At 46.8% G+C, this 18774-nt stretch overlaps 1 protein-coding gene and 1 long non-coding RNA gene across 6 annotated transcripts in view; one reads left to right on the top strand and one right to left on the bottom strand.

Annotated features, from left to right (window-relative positions):
* The window catches only part of Tsc22d3 (TSC22 domain family member 3), a 62931-nt gene extending 51939 nt beyond the window's left edge, over positions 1-10992 (top strand). For 2 of the 5 annotated variants that reach the window (XM_010611874.3, XM_033760241.1), the window contains exons 3-4: positions 8131-8182; positions 9276-10992. In XM_010611874.3, coding sequence (XP_010610176.1) covers positions 8131-8182; positions 9276-9506 — 283 coding nt within the window. In that variant the 3' untranslated portion in view covers positions 9507-10992. Of the gene's footprint in view, positions 1-2578; positions 2715-7032; positions 7421-7661; positions 7780-8130; positions 8183-9275 lie in introns of those variants that run through there. The other 3 variants (XM_033760242.1, XM_010611879.3, XM_010611888.3) reach the window with 3 other exon arrangements.
* A 228-nt stretch (positions 10993-11220) lies between these two features.
* LOC104853744 lies at positions 11221-17007 on the bottom strand. Its single transcript, XR_004515813.1, has 4 exons — positions 16804-17007; positions 16351-16429; positions 15609-16251; positions 11221-11295 (listed from the first exon to the last, which is right to left on the bottom strand). It is a non-coding gene; the product is annotated as an uncharacterized LOC104853744 (long non-coding RNA).
* Between the last annotated feature and the right edge of the window lie 1767 nt (positions 17008-18774).

Genomic DNA, 18774 nt, shown 5'->3' with positions numbered 1-18774 from the left:
TTTCTTTTTTTTTTTTTTTTTTTTTTTTCAGTACCAGGGATCAAATTCAGGACCTTGCACTTGTGAGGCATACCTGGTGCCATTGAGCTAAACCCCCAGCCCCTGCATTTCCATCTTGTCATATCTTTTGGCCTTACTATCCATTTGGGGTGATGGAGAAGCTGACAACAGCAGAAAGAGAGACACACTGTGGCCTTCTCTGCCGGATTCTGTCAGGGAATCAGACTGTGTGAAAGGGTGGAGAAGGTGTTTGCATCAGTGTGTGTTTGCTTGGAGCATCTCTTTTTTCCTGATAATGTGCATGTATTCCGCATCCACAATTCTCAAACCAGGCAGGAGGCCTTCCTTAACCCCTCCAAGCAGTCCTTTGAGTTCCCTGGCACTGTTCCCATAGTTGGGGAGCCTTGCCCAGGGAGAGGTTCACCCTGTCTCTCTCCTTTCTTTGTTCTTGGAGTAGTGTGCCCTATCTCCTCACTGCTGCTCCCCCCACAGCCTAGCTGGGCTGCATTCTTTCCACCCAGGAAGCAGGGGTGGGGGTGGGGTCCCTGCAGAGCCGCTCTTCACATGTTCAAGGAGCCACATCAAGTGAGCCCATGGTGCATAGCTCTGCTGTGAGGTAAGCGATGCCTCAGGAATACAATGTGAGGGCCTTCAGAGGCTCAGAATGCTTACCCATCATGATCAACAAGCCAGAGTCCCTGAGAGGCCATCATTATTAACCATGTTTTTGTTTCATAGGGAACCTGTGCCACTTCAAAGGTCACCCATTCTGTAGTGGGGTGTGCAGGGAAGCCAGGTAGTCCACCTCAGAGCCCCTGCCCTATTCATATGCTCCTTGTCTGCTGGCTCTACAACCCCAAGAGTTGTAGAGAGCTGGCTCTCATCTTCCCGGTATTGCTGGTAGCTAGCTGCAAGCCCTTCATATGCCTCTCAAAGTAACCCTGGCAACTGCCAGAGAAAATCACTTGAAATTTTGGCCCTTGGGATGGCTCCACAGAGACAGGGGTTGAGGAAAGGCCCTGCCAGTGTCTCCTTAGCACAGATAGGCTGGTAGAGGGCTAGTGCAGATGAACTTGGAGAGTGGCTATGTTCTTGCTTTCTTTCCCGGGCCCTGAAAAGCTGCAGTACCCCAGCTTTCTAGAGAATAGGTTGTGATGAGGGGGGCTGTTTGCTTATCTGATAATGCTTGTTGGTCTGTGGAGGAAAGCAAAGAATCTTGGCATCTGCTACTAATAGAGATGGAATAAGGACAAGACTAAGAGCTGGCCAAAGGAGGGAGGCCAAGAAGTTGGCAGAGAGAGGAGATCCCCTTCTCAGAAAGAAGGGACTGGCAATTCAGAAAGAAAATACAATACATGTGCCTTGTCCCTGGACTCTTTTGCCCAAAGTATTACACAGAAACTTCAGGCTTTGTAGCTGTTGTGTTACCACCATCCAGGTGGGCTCCTGCCAAAGAACAGGGTGGACTGAAGAAAAACAGCCCATCTGGTGGAGTGAACTAATAATCCAGAGATGTACTGGTGTGGCCCTCCCCAACTTCAGGATAGCTTTTGTGTACCTCTAGACCCTAGGCTTTTTCCTGGTTATTCATTAAGCTCTGACCAGTGGAGAAAACTTAAAAATTTGTCATTATTCTGGAAGGAAGCACAATTGTTTGACGTGTATTACAGTTTATTTTTTAATTTGCCTGAAATGTGCTTTGAACTTTGTATAAGCACTGAGTCAACTTTGAACCAAATTGATTTTAACTGAATTAAATGTGAATGACAGTGAGTATGGAGAGGAGGAAGGACTGTCATTCTGTTTACCGGGGTTGAATTTACAAACTTCTTTTTCAGGAATATGTAATTTTATACTTGTCGACAGATAATAAGGAGGAGGAAAATGAGAGGAAGGCTTGGAAAAATTATGGAGGTAAATTTTCCAAACTGCAAGGCATAGCATAAGAGAGACAGGCATAAATATTGACACAAGGCTTATGAAATTTAAGATCTACTGAGCTTAAACTGCATTCCTGAATAAGCTGCCAGTAACTCTTGTCCTGCCGAGATACCAGGACAACACCTCTCCATAGTTAGCTACCAAAGTTGGGGTGATGGAGGAGATTTCACAAAAGTAGTTTCTGATTTCTCTGAATGACGGTGGGTGGAATAGAATGACTTGTTGAAATGGGGTTTGGTTCTGCCTGTTGTCCCTAGAGTCACTCAGAGAATGTTTGTGAAGCTCACATGGGACCCTGTCCAGGAGGGAGCTGAAAGGCACAATTCATTGCTCTTGCCATCATCTAGTGCCAGGGTGTGCCCAAAATCGTTTGCAAGAGCTGCTTTTCGAGAGAGTGTCCATCTCTCCACCAAGATTCTCCTTGAGCTCCCTCCCACCCCTCTGTTGCCTTTTGCATCTGCATCTCCATCCTCCTCTCCTCAATCCTGTCCCCCAAAGTCAGGGCTCTGGGCCCTAGCCATGCAGGACAACTCACATGATCCACAGAGAACAAGGCACTTTCTCTGTCACTGTCCTTCCTTCTTGCTTTCCTCCTTCTGGATTTGGGGATTTTCCATGAAGCCAAAGTAACTGTGTAAGTGGCATTGGCCTTCCTGTCAGTCTTCTACACTGGAGTGGAACCAGAGGGGAAGAGAGAAGAGAGAAGCAAGGACAAATTAAACTATGGCATTTCAGCCTCCTTATTCCCCCAGCCTCTTCAGAAAAAGGGACAAGTAAGTAATTAGAACTAGACAGAACCTCAGACAGAAAGGGACTGAGGTGGAGGAGTATGGGGTCGGGAGAGTTTTAAACCCATCTCATTAGCACAGTAGTAATGCGGTAGCATTCAGGATCCTTTTCGTGTTTCCCTTTCCAGCTCCTAACCTAGTGTTTGCATTGTGGCTTGTCCGACATCTCTTGCATTATGTCTGTTTCTGCTTCTTCTAACATAAGACCCTGTGTTTTATTGGCAACATGTCCAAATCCTTGGGTAGAACATTGCCCATAGAAAATAAGGAAGACTTGCTTATAAATAATTTCCATCTGGCTGTGTGGTATACATTGCTTCAAGTATAACAAAAAGAACTGCTGCCTCTCCCCACCTGCTATACCCACTCTGAGCCTATTGCCCCATCCCTCATCAACATGCTGAGGTCTTGCCTGAGACTTCTGCTGCTCAGACTTTGCCTAGTCACTGTTCCACTGTCCCATGGGAACCCGGAGTAGGAAGGGCTTTTGTCCTAGAGAGTCTGGCTTTTTAAGTGGAACAGACCAGTGGGAATGTTGAGACACTTTTTCAGTTCAAAAGAATAAGTTGACTTCCAGGGCCCGCTGAAATGGGGAGAGTCGGCCCCATCCTTATTATGCTACCCTCCACTAGAAAGTTGTCCCGGAGAGAAGCAGGCTGAGCTGTTTGTTTCATTGCAGAGTTTCATGGCTAGAACTAGGACCAGGTGAAGGGCCTGCCTCATCAGTTAGGTGTTGCTGTGCCAGGGTTTGGATCTAGCTTACATTGTAAGTTGTGGGATGTAAGAAGAAGAATATGGAAGCATTTGTGAACACTGGGATTTCTGGGCTGTAAAGTTCCTAGGCCACTGTTTCCTGTGTGGTCCCACCTCCACAGGACAAGGATACTGAGAGTCTCAAGGATAAGCACATTACTCAGGAATCATAGATCAGAGAATAGATACCATGTATAGCACAGCTTCCACCCACTGCACGGTTTGGTACTGCTTCTCTGGGAAGAGAAATTTTTGGTGTGCTGAGGGTTAATCAGAAAACCCCTTGGGTCCCCCCCCCATCCTTTGTCCTATGTCCCTATATACCTCCCTAGTCCTTGTTGTTAGAAAATACTTCTACAGAGACATTGAATTCCATTGTTTTCTTTTATCCCTTCCTGGAATCTAGTCGTTTTCTTTGGTAATTGAGTATCATAAGGCTTCAAGGTGAACATTTCTCACACAACAGAACTAGAGGTAGAGAGGGGATATAAGCTTAACCTGAGTATGGACTGAACCCTTGACCCCTTTTTGAAGTTGGTTTTTAAAACTAAATCCCTGATATGGGCTTGTTTTCTTGTTGTAGACTTCATTCTCCTGAAAGCTGAACACAGCAAGAACGGGCGGGGGATGGGTTAGTTTACGGAGCCAGTGAGTGGGGGCCCCAGGAGCTCATGGTTTGACTGGACATTCTTGTTATTCCAAGACCGTACACCTCATTTGGAATATTGTATACCTCTGGACTACCTATTCCATTCCGAAAGCCATCCAGTTTCATTAACATTTCCTATTAGTCAGACGTAGCCTTCTTTGAGGACTGCTCCACTGCCTTTTGAACTAATGTAAGTGAACTCACCCTCTTCTCATGCTCATCGGGACAGCTTGGATATTTGTCATGGCTCCAAGTGTCAGAAGAGCTGACTATGCTTGCAGAGCTGAAATTTGGCCTAGGGACCTCTCAAATAGTGCTGCTGCCATCCTGGGATGCTTTGTCCACTCCTCACCCTTTCTTTCTCTTTACTACTCTCTGACATCTCCAACTAACTGCCTCTCTAACTGGCTTGACTCGTCATTCATTTGGACCTCCACTCATTCAACAAACCTACTTCAAGGCAGCCTCTCACACCCTTGATTTCTTCATCTGAAAAATGGTGGTGATGGTGCCTACACTGCAGTTTGTGGCACAGCCAGCACAGTGTCTGCGCATAGCTGATGCTCCATTAATGGTAGCAATTATGGTCAGTGAGTCTCAAACTCAGCTTGTTTTTTAATTGGAGTATAATTAGTGAACAATTCAAATGTAGCTTTGCTAGCAAACTTAACCCTTTTCCCCTTCCCTCCCCAAACTGTCTGGATTTCTTTGCTTCTGTCTCCATATAAGAGAGTTCAAAAGAACTGTTTTACTTCTGTCCTGTGCCCTGTTTTCCAGGCAGTGTTTTGCCTCTGCCAGTCCAGCCCCCCTCCCTCCCTCCCTTCCCATCATCTCCCTTGGACTTTTGGAGTAGGTAACATTAGTTTAAGAAAACTAGCAAGCTGCTGAAAGGTAAGTCAGAGACTTTTTCTGAACCAAGAAATCTGTAGGTGGCACAGAGGGTTGGTTAATATGTCAGTGAATTTTAATAACACTGAAGCTCCTGATGTAAGAGGGTTTCCCAGATAACATTCTTGATGACCTATAAATAAATCTACACTTTGTTCTATGAACTACACACTGCTTAGTGCAAACAGCAGGTTCAGAGAAGCTGAAATTAACAACGTCCTAAGATTGGCATTATCTCTCACTTGAAGTGAGGTTAACTGGGCTTGTGCAGCAGATTTACTTGGGTAGTTCTGCTGGTCAGTTCCTTACAAATTTAATAGCCATTGCCTACGTGTTACCCCCATTGAAGTCTATCAGAGGAGCCCCACATCATCACCTAAAACTTGGTTGTTCAGTGGGCTGGAGATTTACCTCAGTGGTTCCGTGGCCTGCCTCACAACACAAGCACAAGGTCCTGAGTTCGATCCCCGGTACAAAAGAAAAAAAAAAAGTTGGTTGTTCAGTGACATGACTGCACTAGAAGCCAGGAGGAAATCAAAGCCTTCAGACTGGGGTTGGCTGGATCCTTGGCCAGTGTGTCGGTACCAGGTACCTGATTAAGAGAAATATCCTGAAGCAAATAATAATTACCTTCTTTGCTGATAAGAGGCCACAGTACTTTTCCAATAACATGATTGCATTAGGATATTTGTTTGGACCACAGCCTGTGGAGCACTGATTCATGGGTACTGGACTTAACTTCATCCAAAGTACTGTTTTGTATATGTGGTAGAACCCAATGTTCTTATGGTCCTAGGTTGGTGTAAATAACATCTGCAGTTGCATCACCTGTCCCTTTCCTTGTCAGTTTACTCCTTCTGGATGCAGTTCTATTTTTCTCCACCAGGAGGCGTCATATAGGAAGGAGTAGAGGAAAGGACTTCAAGCCTCTCCTTATTTCTTAAATTTAAAAGCTGAAAAGAATGAAAATGTATTTGATCAAAAATGTAACTCTTATTAGACAATATATACTTCATTTTACTTGTGGCTTGGAATCTGCTTTGTTCATGAAGCATCCTCTACTGCTATATGTATGGCTGGACGCATCACAAGGCAGATGTTTTCTCGGAGTCCCTTATGTATAGCCTTGCTTTGTAGTTTTCTTGTTATCTGCTGTTTATAGGAAAGTAACAATTTCATTTAAAAATGGGCACATGAGATAGTACATAATGTTGGATGTACTTCCTTGCAGAGTAGGGTGTGGAGACCAAGGGAGTAATCCTGACATCTGTGGTCTCTGTAGTGCCCACTCTTATATCCTGTCTCCTCCCACCTTCTCTCACCCACCTAGCTGCTTCCCATAAATGTTCATCCACCTATCCAAGTTCCTGAAACCCTCTCCTTCATACACACGTATGCACAGATTAGTGCACACTTCATGTATGTATGTATACATGCATGTCACCCATCTGTGGACATGTCAGCACACAGACAGGTCCTCCCACACCTGTACATTCCAAGGAAGAGCTGAATGGATGCATCCTAGGGCTTGGGGCAGGCTGGTGGGCCATCTGGCTGACTGAGGGAACAGCTGTCTTGCTGAAAGCAAACATGCAGGTAACAAAATATGCATGCAGGAGAGAGACTGAGGGGGCAGTTGACAGCAGATGGGGTTCCCAGGGGTGAGGGTGGATATGCAGGGAGTGTGACCCATGAGAGTACTGCAAAGCCATCCATGTTAGGGTGGCTGACACCTGAAGAAACGCTTTTTAAAGCAGCACCGCCCTCTACTGAGGGCTTTCAACCTGATGTTAAGCATTTCTTTATTTCTCTAGAAATCTGCTCCAGTTTGGTTTTTACCAATCTCCAGAGTCCTCTTTGGAGATGCCAGTTGGCACAAGAAAGTGCTGAACTGTTTACAGTCCCAGCCCACGGTGCAGGGAGGGGATGTGGTTTAACTGGGCCACAAAGCCCGGGACAGGACTCATTTGCATGGCCCCTGACGCCATGTGACGCGGCAGGCTCCTCCTATATAAAGAAGCAGGAGCCAAAATATCTCCGAGTCTGGGTTGGACTAGCAGTCCTGGAGTTTGTGACACACTGACATTCCTCGAGTCACTTCCCTTCAACTCTAGCCTGAGCCCTTGCTTGGCTTTGGGTCCCCTCGGCAGCCTTCACCCCCTCCTAGCCCCGGGGCCAGACTCCACCGCAGAGCCCAGCCCGGTGCAGCTTGCCAGCAGCCAGCGGCCGCCCAGTCAGCCCAGCCTGAAGCCTGGCCAGAGATCCCAGCAGCCTGAGCCATGAACACCGAAATGTATCAGACCCCCATGGAGGTGGCGGTCTATCAGCTGCACAATTTCTCCATCTCCTTCTTCTCTTCCTTGCTTGGAGGGGATGTGGTTTCCGTTAAACTGGATAACAGGTAACCACTGGCCCCAGCTCCCGCGCCGAGCCGGGCTGTTGGCAGGGGCTGAGCTCCGAGCCGGATCTCCCAGCTAGGAGTGCGCCGCCGGTCCTTGTTTCCCGAGGAGTAGCATCCTGGGAAGGGGCGGGGGTATGGGACGCAGGAAGGGGGGTCACCGCAGCTCCCGGGATCCTCGGTCGGAGTGTCCTTGTGGCCGCTGCGCCTTGAAAAGCAGCTGCTGCAGCCACAGAGGCAGGTGGAGGCAGAAGGGTGGCAGCCAGGGCCGGGCACGGGCTGGCTGTGAATCCCTGAGGAGAAGGCCTGAAGCTTTGAAGCTTCCTAGCCCAAAAGGAATTGGTAGCTAGGTTCCGATCCTGGTAGGTTTGCGTGGACCTTCTGGGCCCTTGGCTGGGGCCTTCCTGGGCTGTAGGCCCCCATTGTCTGTATATCGCCAGAGCTGGCCATGCTGGCCAATGCGCCCCAGGACGCGCATGCTGCCCGGGTCTGCTGGAGCTCTGGGCACAGCTGCATAGATCTAGCCCTGGTGGGAAAGTGCAGCTTCCTGCTGGGACCACACAGGGACCTGATGACCAACTGCCTGGAACTCCGGGGCCAGAGAGGCGGGAGAAAGGAAGAGCCTGGGCAGATGGAGGACTTTGGCTACAGCTGCCAGGTACTCAGAGTGGATCTGGGTGAGTAACGGGTCGCTTTGTTTTTTGTCTTTACAGTGCCTCAGGAGCCAGCGTGGTGGCCATTGACAACAAGATTGAACAGGCCATGGTGAGTGGTATCCCCACGTCATTTCCATCCCCAGACTTAGCTGCTGTACTGCTTATGTAACTCTGGGCAGGACTGACTGAGAGGGTGGGTGCAAAAGCTATTAGCCAAAAAGCCCAGGGAAGCCCTGTGGCTGGTTCCCATCCTCCCTGAAGACCTTAGGTAGGCTTAGATTGACACTTTTTAGGGCACTTCCAGGTCTGCTCTTGCTGATTTCCTGCCTTCCTTCCGCACACCTCCATCCCAGGGCTTTGCAGCAGCCTCTGGCTCCCTCCTGGGTCTGTGCAGGACAGGGAGCTGAGACTCTCATTTGTCTGTATCCGGCAGTTGGAAGGGGCTGGAGCTCATTGGATGCAATTGCACTGCAGTGTCTCTGCAGAGCTCTGAAAGGGTCAGGAGTTGGGAGGAAACAGAAAGCAAAGCACCCCACCCTTTCTCCCTCTCCACACTAGGTAGAGGTCAGATTCCACTGAGCAGCCAAAATGGCAGCAGGAGGGTGGGGCTTCCTGTAGTTAGAAGCCCTTAATTGTGCTCTGGTGCCTAATGACACAGTTCTCTGCCCCTAGTGCAGTCATTACATTCAGAGACGATGTAGCAATCTCTACACCTTACCCTAGAGCAAGTGTCTTGTGTCCTATCTAGGCTGCAGAACAGTTGTGACTCATTGTGCTGGATCGGGACTCTAAAATGCCAATTTTATTTTCTTGGTGAAGATTTGTAATGCAAACTAGTGGTATGGGGTACATTACAGGTATCCCCTTCCCACCCCTGATTTGGGTGCGTACCAGGGCCAAGCAGCAGCCAGCAGAAGTCTCAAAGGTGGCTAAACAGCCACACTTGAAAGTCATTAGAAACTTGAGGCGGGGCTATCTAGATCAAAACCAGGCTCCCACCTCTGGCTTGACCCAAATCCTGCAATTAGGGTGTAAGTACTTCAGAGAAGGGTACACACAGAATTGGGCTGCAGGGCCAGCATGCTGAGGGAAGGCTGCAGGGCAGTGACATGAAGGCTAGCACAGGCAACTGATGGCAAGGTTAAAGGTCTGCAGAGACAATGATCACTAGGATGGCTTTCTTGTCATTTCGTCCGTGGCAGGATCTGGTGAAGAATCATCTGATGTATGCTGTGAGAGAGGAAGTAGAAATACTGAAGGAGCAAATTCGGGAGCTGGTAGAGAAGAACTCCCAGCTGGAACGTGAGAACACCCTCCTGAAGACCCTGGCGAGCCCGGAGCAGCTGGAGAAGTTCCAGTCCAGGCTGACCCCTGAAGAGCCAGCTCCTGAATCCGCACAAGCACCTGAGGCCCCTGATGGTTCTGCGGTGTAAGTGGCTCTGTCCTTAAGGGTGGGCAGAGCCACTAAACTTGTTGTACCTAGTTTTTTCCAGTTTGTTTTTGGCTCCCCAAGCGTCATCTCACGTGGAGAACTTTACACCGAGCATAGCTGGTGCCAAGAGATGTCTCAAGGACATGGCCACCTGGGTCCTCTCCAGTGACAGACCCCTGACAAAGAGCAGCCAGGTCTCTGGAGGCTGAGTTGCATGGGGCCTCGTAATCCTAAGCCAGTGAGCCTCTAATGCCACCATGTCCTAGAGGCTCCCATGACCTGGGCAATTTATCTGCAACTAGCAATGGTGAAAGGTAGTTTGAGATGTGATACCACTTTGGTGGAGAAAGTAGAAGGGATCTGTTTTCATTTCCATGGACATCTTCAGTTAGCATCACCTGACAAAGACTGTTCCTATGAAGAAGCAAGCCACTTGTGTTTTAAGCAGAGGCAGCCTCTCTCTTCTCCCCTGCCTCGCCAAAGCAAGGGGCACAGATGAGAGAGATTGAGCCAAGTCAGCCTTCTGTTGGTTAATATGGTATAATGCATGGCTTTGTGCACAACCCAGTGTGGGATTTCAGCTTTGGGATGACCGCTTACAAAGTTCTGTTTGGTTAGTTTTGGCATAGTTTTACTGGTTAGCCATAAATGCATATATATACCCATGGGGCTAGATCTTTATCTTAGTGTAGCGATGTATACATATACACATACACCTACGTGTTGAAGGGCCTAACCCGCTTGGGGAGTACTGACTGGTCCCTTATGTCTTAAAGCTAATTTTTGACTGTTCATTTACCTACTTGATCCAAGTTTGTCCTATAGATTAAATTAAAGATTCAAAAAGTAAAAACAGGGAGATAGGGGGGCCAGCCTCCGAACATGGCCTCAGATGCCTTGCTGCTGTAGCCCTTTCCCCATGTGTCCACTGTAAACGGGTGAAGTCCTCTTGAATGCCAAACCCACCATTCACTGGTGCTGACTACATAGAATGGGGTTGAGAGAAGATCAGATTGGACTTCACATTGCTGTTTGAGAACCTTAAAAAAAATTTGTGGAAGACTTTCATGTTAATAGAAGGATAGTGTCCTACTGTGGATGAGGGAATAGCTTTGATCCCATTGGGGTCTAAGGGATGTGCCCTGGAAGCTTGTCTCTGGGGGTTCTGTGACAGTGAATACTTTCCACTTTCTGACACCTTATCCTGATGTATGTCTCCAGGATTTGAATTTTGACTTTTCAAATGTAGCTTGAAATTTCAATAAACTGTTCTTTTTTTTCTAAAAATACATGCGGTATCTGAGTATAAATGGACTGGGCAAAAAAGATCCCTTACCCAGTGAGAGGAGACTGTTTTTCTGGCCCAACAAATATTTGTTGAGCTCTAAGTGCCAAGTCTATGCTACATCCAGGGTCATGTGTCACCCACATAGTGCCTATATGAAAGACATGCTCTTTACCCTCACTGTTGTGGTAAAGAAACTGAGACTCAGCCAGTTAAGCAACATGTCCAATGTCACACAGCTATTATGTGAGTTGTTCTCAAACCTGCAGCCTTCTCTCTCTGTTCTGGTCTCACTTTCATATGAGAGCTTCATAATGACTGGCAAGGCAACTAACACTATCAGCTGGAGGGGGTGATTTAGGAGGTTACCTAAGGGTTCCCTCAAAAAGACCCCCCCCACAAAAAGGGCAGAGAATACCTGTGAAGGAGCAAGATGAGAAGAATCAAGGAAACTTAAGTGGGCCTCTTCCTTCTTCTGAAAACATCAGCTAATCCATTGTGATCCCTGATTTTGGCAAAGAAGCAAGGATAGTCTTAGTGGGAAAATTATGGAAAATGTATGAGGTGACAACCATCCCCATCTTCTCTCTGTCTCCTCCACCCCACCTAAAGAAAAATGAATTCAAGTCTTGCTGCTTCATGTCACTACTGAAAGTTCACTGACAAAACCCCCCAGCCACGTGGGCAGGGCCAAGTCCAAGGCTCCTGACTCTAGCTTCCTTCCACCTCTTTTTGGGGGCTGTCTCCCCCCACCCTTTCTTGGTCCCATTTCTCTGCAATTGTCTGCTATTTTTTTATTGGTTATTGTTGAGCATTTAGTGTCTCCTGTATCTCACCCTAACCTGAACCCAGCCTAGCCCCTAAGCGTAGTCTTAAACCCACTACGTCCCCAAGGGAGACAATCATCCCTATGAAAGTGATGCCAGTCTCAGTTTCCTGTAGCATATATACCTATCCGTTTGCCACTTGAAAGCAAGCAGAACTCCTTGATTTTCACTGAGCCACCTACCTCTAGGTTCTAAAGAGTAGTATGCCTTGGCGCCTTCCTTTGCACTAATCACTGTCCAAATGTAATAAAAATGACATGCTTCCTTCTCTTTCAAGTTCATACATGTCCTGTTCTTTTCCATTTACTAGAACCCTTCACAATGTTGCAAACCTCTACTCATTGGCCCCTGCTTGCTGGCCTCTTGGACCTCAATTTCCTCACCTGCTCCCAACCTCCATACTCAAGATGCGAAGTTCATTGTTTACACATACACATTCAGTCATGGCAAGCAGATTGCATAGATGCTAGTTCAGATACAAACTTTGGACTAGTGTATTGGAAGCCCCCAGACAGCTATCCCCATGGGGCCAGGCTTTTCCAATCCCCACTTACTCCAAAACTCTTCTCTCAAAACAAGCTGAGAGAATTTTAGATTACTCCACTCATTGGTAGACTTCCCACAGCCACTTCCCACGGCCAATTTCTAGTCGAATGAGAAAAAACAGATAAAGCCAAAAACCCCAGCAACACCTCAGACCTCTCTGGTCATCAAGCTCTTTACAAAAAAGGGGAAAAACATTGTCCTTCAGTCACACAGTGGTAAAAAGAGAACAGCTTTGTTGCTGAGGCAACCCCGACTAAACAGAGACAAACACTGCAACTTCTGAAGCCACTGCGGTTAGTAGAGTAGATAAGAGGAACTTTAGATGTTTGTTATTCACATATAGGAGTTCTTTGTTGTTGTTGTTCCACAGAAAACCAACTAGAGTGGAGAAAGTAGAAAAACATTTGGCTCCTGGACTTTCAGGGACTTTGGGATTTTGCACTCAGCTGGTCCTGCTGGGCCCAGCACAAAGACACCTGCAGCAACAGTCACCCCCTGCCTGGGTATGCCACTTTGCCCTGTGCCATCCTTACGGCAGCCCTCCCAACACAGCAACAAGCATTACAAGAACGCTGTTTCCTGCTCTTCAAAAAAGTGGCAGTTATGATCTACCTCCATGTGACAGGCAAGAAAACTGGGAGCCAGAGGCCTTAATTTACATTGATCCCATGGGACTGTGGTCCCCCTTTTAAATGCCCAACACATTTTTAAGACTTCTCCCAACTCCATGGCAGTTGAATTCTTGGTATTTAGTCTTTACTAAGAGAGAGAAACAAGGACAAACAGTATATGAATTCATTGGTGCCTTTAAAAGATTGCTTGTATTTGCCACAAATCATAGACTTGAGATTGAAAACTAGAATAGTAATGCATGTGTCAACTAGATTTAACCATTGTAATTATACACACACACACACACACACACACACATGCATATATATATTTCAAAACATGTACATAATAAACAATTTCATCTGTTGATCTAAAAAAGAAAAGTAAGCCAGGCGTGGTGGCTCACGCCTGTAATCCGAGCACTCAGGAGGCTGAGGCAGGAGGATCACTATGAGTTCGAGACCAGCCTGGGCTACATAGTGAGTTCCAGATCGGTCTCAACTACATAGTGAGACCTGCCTCAAAAAAAATTAAAAATTAAAAATTAAAAAATTAAAAAACTAGAACAGAAGTGTAGGGATAAATCATTAGCAGAAAATAACTGCTTGAGGCAGCACTCTCAGGCTGGGGACAACGACAGGGAAAGACACTGCTATGAGTCCTCCTGAGAAGGAAGCCAGAGAGCAGATGATACGGGATCACTGAGACCTGGGCTGTAGGGTGAAGCACTCCAGAAAGAAGGTACATGGATGTGGCTCAGTGGTGCCGCCTCCTGCCTCACAAAGTGCAAGGACCCAAGTTATTTTGAAAATGTCCTAACATCAATCACCCTTTGTATTTTGGGAAAATGTTGCTTTCAAATTTCACCTCTCCTCTTCTCAGTTGGTTAGAAATTAATGAACTGATGAGAGCTTTGTAGACAGCTTAGCTCCTCAGGTCGTCTCATGCAGAGAAGCTCATTAGAACCCAGATACTAGCTGCTTAACCACCTCCATCAGTTCAAGCAAGGTTTAACAGAGAATTCCGTCAGTTAGCTATTCCAAGCAGAAATGGTTTCCAAAGAGGAGCTGGCTGGAAGGGACAATGATGACAACAATTAAGAATAGTATTAGACATCACTTACATGGCACTTACTTTATGCCATATAGCATTCTAAACCCTTTTACATCTACTGACTCTTGATCCTCTCCACAAATGTACAACATATGTGTTCTATTAAGATCCCTACTTTAGAGATGAGAAATGAAAACACTAAGGCACAGGTTAAACAGCCTGCCCAAAGTTACACAGCTAGTGAACAGCAGAGCATGAATGAGGGGGAGGCAAGACCGAGGCACTGAGGAACGGGATGGAGAATCTGAGGAATTATAATTCCTCCTGCGCAACCAGAAGTGCTCCAGGGGCAGGAGGTAGGGAGGTAGGAAGGAGACTCCTCCAAACTAGCAGAAGGGCTAACATAAGAAAAAAATGACCAAAGAACCTGGGGGGAATAGGAGTGAACAGAGAAGGGAAGGAAGCATTGGAAGCCAAATGACTTTACATAGGATCTCACAGGTCTCGGAGCCACGGTAGGATCCTGAGCAGGGAAGTGATGCGATGCCAAAGCTATTTGGAGAAGATGGGTTCTGACAGCTGGAGTGGCTGAAATGGGGCCGGCTAGCTGCTGGCCAGCTGTTGCTGTAATCCAGGTGCGAGGTGACGAGGGCCAGCCAGGGCAAGAATAAGGGTCATGGAAAGGAAAGGGGCAAAAACACTGCAAGGCAGTATGTCTTCAAACGTAGTCTGCGGTCTGCCCACATTGGGTCTGTTGGCAAGTTTAAAATGTAGATACCAGGTCCCATGCCCAGACTACAGAAGGATTAGGGCTCAAGAATCCCTGACTCTTACCAAGCCACTGGTGACATGCTGGAGTATGGGAAAGTCTGCAGACCATTCACTAGATGAAAGTCAGCATGACCAGCCGAGTCAGGTGAGCATGAGAAAGCAAAGCAGCCGCAATTCAAGGATGGCATGAAATTTTTTTGCTATACACACACACACATATGGATATATATGGATATGCAGTATATAGATATAACCATTTTAAGCCAATTTCAAGTGTACAGTTCAGTGACATTATATATATTCACACTGTCCTGCAACTATTACCACCATCCATCACCATCATCTCAAATGGCACTCTGTGCCTGTGAAACACTAATTCCCCAAGCCTCTGGTGCCCTGAAAATTTTGAGTCTGGGGACTGGGAGACCATGGAAGCACTGAAAGAAATGGGTGTAGGAAAAGGCTGGTACCTTTCACGGGGGTGATGAATTACAATTTTGATTTCTGGCTGAGCTAAGCATATTTACATACAGAAATATTCCATAAACAGCTGTGGAAAAAGAAATGCAAATCAAGGACCTGAACATGAGATGTGAACATGTCTGCATGCACAGTCCTTACCACATGTCCTGGCATCTTATAAAATTAAAGTATCCCCTAAAGGTCACTTTGGGGAAGGCTGAAGCAGCTGAGATATTCTAGGAAGAAAAAGCCCAGAGTCCTGGGATGTAGGCCTAGTATTGACTAGCAAGTCATATGACCCTGAGCAACTCATCAACCTGCCTAGACCTGTTTACCATGCTGCAAAACAATATGGTTACACAGGATCATTTCTTTTCTTTCTTTTTTTGCAGTACCAGGGATCGAACTCAGGACCTTCTGCTTTCAAGGCAGGTATGGTGCCACTGAACTAAGTTCCCAGCCCACACAGGATCATTTCTAAGCCAGATGCTAATTAAAATCCCCTGGCCAAGAAGAGGCCTTTGGCTATGAGACTTGTGTACTTTACCTCTTTGCTCCAGGCCTTAGTTTCCCTTCTGGCCCCCGATTCTCTTCATCCTTTTATCTAGTTCTTCTCAAGTTGTTAAAGAGCATCCAAGAAATCACCATTTTTCAAGGCTCCATTTTGTAGCAAAAGAAGGCACACATGGCCTTATTTTCCAGACTTTTTAGTTTCATGCACACTTTTGGTTACCTACATTGTGACAACACACTTTCAAGCTCTAAGTCACCTAGCAGAAATTAGAGGAAGATATGAGAGATTCTATGGAGTAGGCAGAGGAAGCCATACATAGGCGTGTCTTAGCAAAACTTGTGTTTGATACAGATACACAGAGAGGGCTGGAGAGGAACAAGAAAGAGATTATAGGGAAGAGGTGGGCAGGGCAAAACAACTAGAAAAGAAGGAATGGGAGCAAAGAGTACAGCCCCAGCCCATTGGAGCTTCCTCAGCTGGGCTCTCCTGTTTTTTCCCCTGCTGTGCCAGGATGAATTCACCACCAACGACTAGGTCTGTAGTCCTAAAGTCTCCCAAACATCTTTCTTGATGTTCATTGCAATCCAGGGCTCAGTCATTGCAAGTGGAAGATTAACCTAGCCACCATCAGGAGCATCTTGAGGTGCAAGTGATGACCCAGTGAGTTAAGTCACACCTAGGATGAGAAAATACAGCAAAAGGCAGTGAGGGCTGGACAGTGCTCTAGAGATCATCTTTCCCAACTTCCCCTCCCCAAACAAGGGGAGCCACTCACAATCAGCAACAGGGTCAGGACACATCCTCTGGTGTTAGATCACTACAGATGCCCTGGGTCTAGGTCTTGGTGTCCTCATCTATAAAATGAAAGGTGGAACCCAGAGCAATAGTTCACCTTGTCCACACATAGAAATCACAGGGAAAGGATTTAAAGAAACTTTGATGCCCTTTTCCCAGGAATGTTGATAAAACTGGTCTAGGATTGAGGCCTGGGTGTAGGTGATTCTTGGATGATCTGTAGGAATTGCTCTAACCTTAACATCCAGATCCATCCAACCATTCAGCAGACATTCGTATCTACTGTGTGCCAGACACAGTGAAAGCTACAGGGGCTGCAGCAGTGACCAGGTCAGACATAGCCTCTGTGCTTCTGGAGCTTGTTGCATGGGAGGGAGCATATGAGGCAGGATGGGGAGTTGGGAAGGTTGACTAGGGCACACCTCGGCCTTACCTCGTACTCACTCCACCTCCTGGGTTCCCTCGGCCTGTGCTTTCTGCCCCTTCTTATCTCCTGTCTGACTCCCATGTTTCTCTTAACTGATTCTGATCTCAGAAGACAAGAGGTGTTGTTTATCAGGCCTCCTCAAACTCCACAACTCTCTTTTGGGGATGACGAATAATCTATACATAATCTTGCTACCTCCTCTTGTCACTCTTGCAGCCTTCTCCCAGGATGATCTAGAGTGCCTCTGGTCTGTCTTCTCTCCCTGGTTTGTTCCACCTACTCTCAAGGTCCAAGGTCTTCAGGCCATATTAGTGATTTCTGGCCTAAGCATTCCTCTGAGTTCCAGGCTCAAATATTTGTCTGTCTCTTTGCCAGAACTCTTTGTGTTGCACAAGGACATTCATATCTATGAGACCAAAATCAAAGCAATGACTCCACCCTCCTCCAAGGTACCCACCTCGGAGAGTGGCACCACCACACAACTGCTCAGACCAGAAACCTTCATTCCTCCTCCACCTCAGCCCGCACATTCCACCCACTGCCCAGTCTGGCAGTCTCAACTTCCAACATGTGGCCTAAACCCCTGCACTTCAGTCTAGCCGCACTGCCCTTCCTTGGTGTTAGCAGCTGTCCTCTTCTCCTGTCTGAAGGTAAAAGCCTCACACATGGGTCTCCCTACTTCTGCACTGGGCTGTCCAATTCCACACAGCAGCCACTGTGACCTTCTTAATGCAAAAACAGATCATGGTGTTCCCTTGTTTAAAGCTTATCAATGGCTTATCACAGTACTCAGAATAAAGTCCAAACTCCTTCCTGTGGCCTACAAGTGCCTGCGTGATCTGGCCTCCACTGATCTCTCCATCCTTTTTGCATACCATTCTCCTGCCCTTACCAAGCTCCAGCCCAACTGAACTGCTTTCCTCCCCGCAAAGACTCTTTAGAGTGTTTGTTTGCATGGGTCCCTTGGCCCTGAGGCCCTCAGCAGCATCCCCAGCGCTGCTCTTTGCATAGCTGCTTGTTCCTATCCCACGGCTCTCTTTTCCTCTCAGAGATCTTTGTACCCCAGTTTGTTTCAACAGCTGTCCCACATCCTGGGACATACTTTCTATCACTGCACTTATCCCAGATTGTGATGATTCCTTTACTTGTTTTTCTTTGCTTCTGTCTCAAATGTTCTAGCTGCTCCCTGAAGTCAGGAAGCATAGCTATCTCCAGCACCACCAATTCTTCAGAATGTCACACAGTGCTTGACACATGCTGATCAATAAATGCATTTCTGGGCATTTCAGGTACTGTAGCAAGTGATGCTGGGTTGGGGAAGAATTTTTTAATGGGAACAGGGTGAGGAGAGAGCTTTCCCAAAGTCTTTCAAATCACTTTAAGTAAATTTGACCTCTTGGTCATGTCAATTATGAAAGCAAAGAACTATTTATTCTGTCAACAGTTTTATTATTTATTTTTATTGGCATATGCTGGCAATACATGATATTTACATTCATTCTGAGGACATAGTACGTATGTATGACATATCTCGATCATTTTCAATCCCCTTACCCGTTTCCACCCTCTCTCCTCCCATCTGGCCCTGATCCACAAGAGTTTGTAATTGAGACTGTTCTGTGTCAGGCACCAGACGAGGCATGGGGATTACTGTGGTAACTGAGAGACATAATGTAGGGTCCAGCTGGGGCTGATTGTGAAGGGACACTGTAGGCAGATTACTGGCATCCCTGTGACTCTCACCTAGAGAAATCCCTGCTGCTATCCCTGGAGATAATCGAAAGGCTTACTCTTTCCCATAACTAGTCATATTTAACCCATAAAACTCCAGCCCATTGTCTGGAGCTATTTATCAAGACATTTGAGGAAGGAGACATGGTATTATGATTAGCTCTGGCTGTAATAATAAAAAATAACAACAACTGCTTTTATTTATTTATTTTTTTTGAGACAGGGTCTCACTGTGTAGTCCAGCCT

The sequence above is a fragment of the Fukomys damarensis genome, unplaced genomic scaffold (genome assembly GCF_012274545.1).
Source record: "Fukomys damarensis isolate Sample0158 unplaced genomic scaffold, DMR_v1.0_HiC HiC_scaffold_39, whole genome shotgun sequence".
Classification (NCBI taxonomy): domain Eukaryota; kingdom Metazoa; phylum Chordata; class Mammalia; order Rodentia; family Bathyergidae; genus Fukomys; species Fukomys damarensis.
The sequence above is the reverse complement of the archived record's forward strand: the minus strand, read 5'-3'. Positions and strand labels throughout refer to the sequence as shown.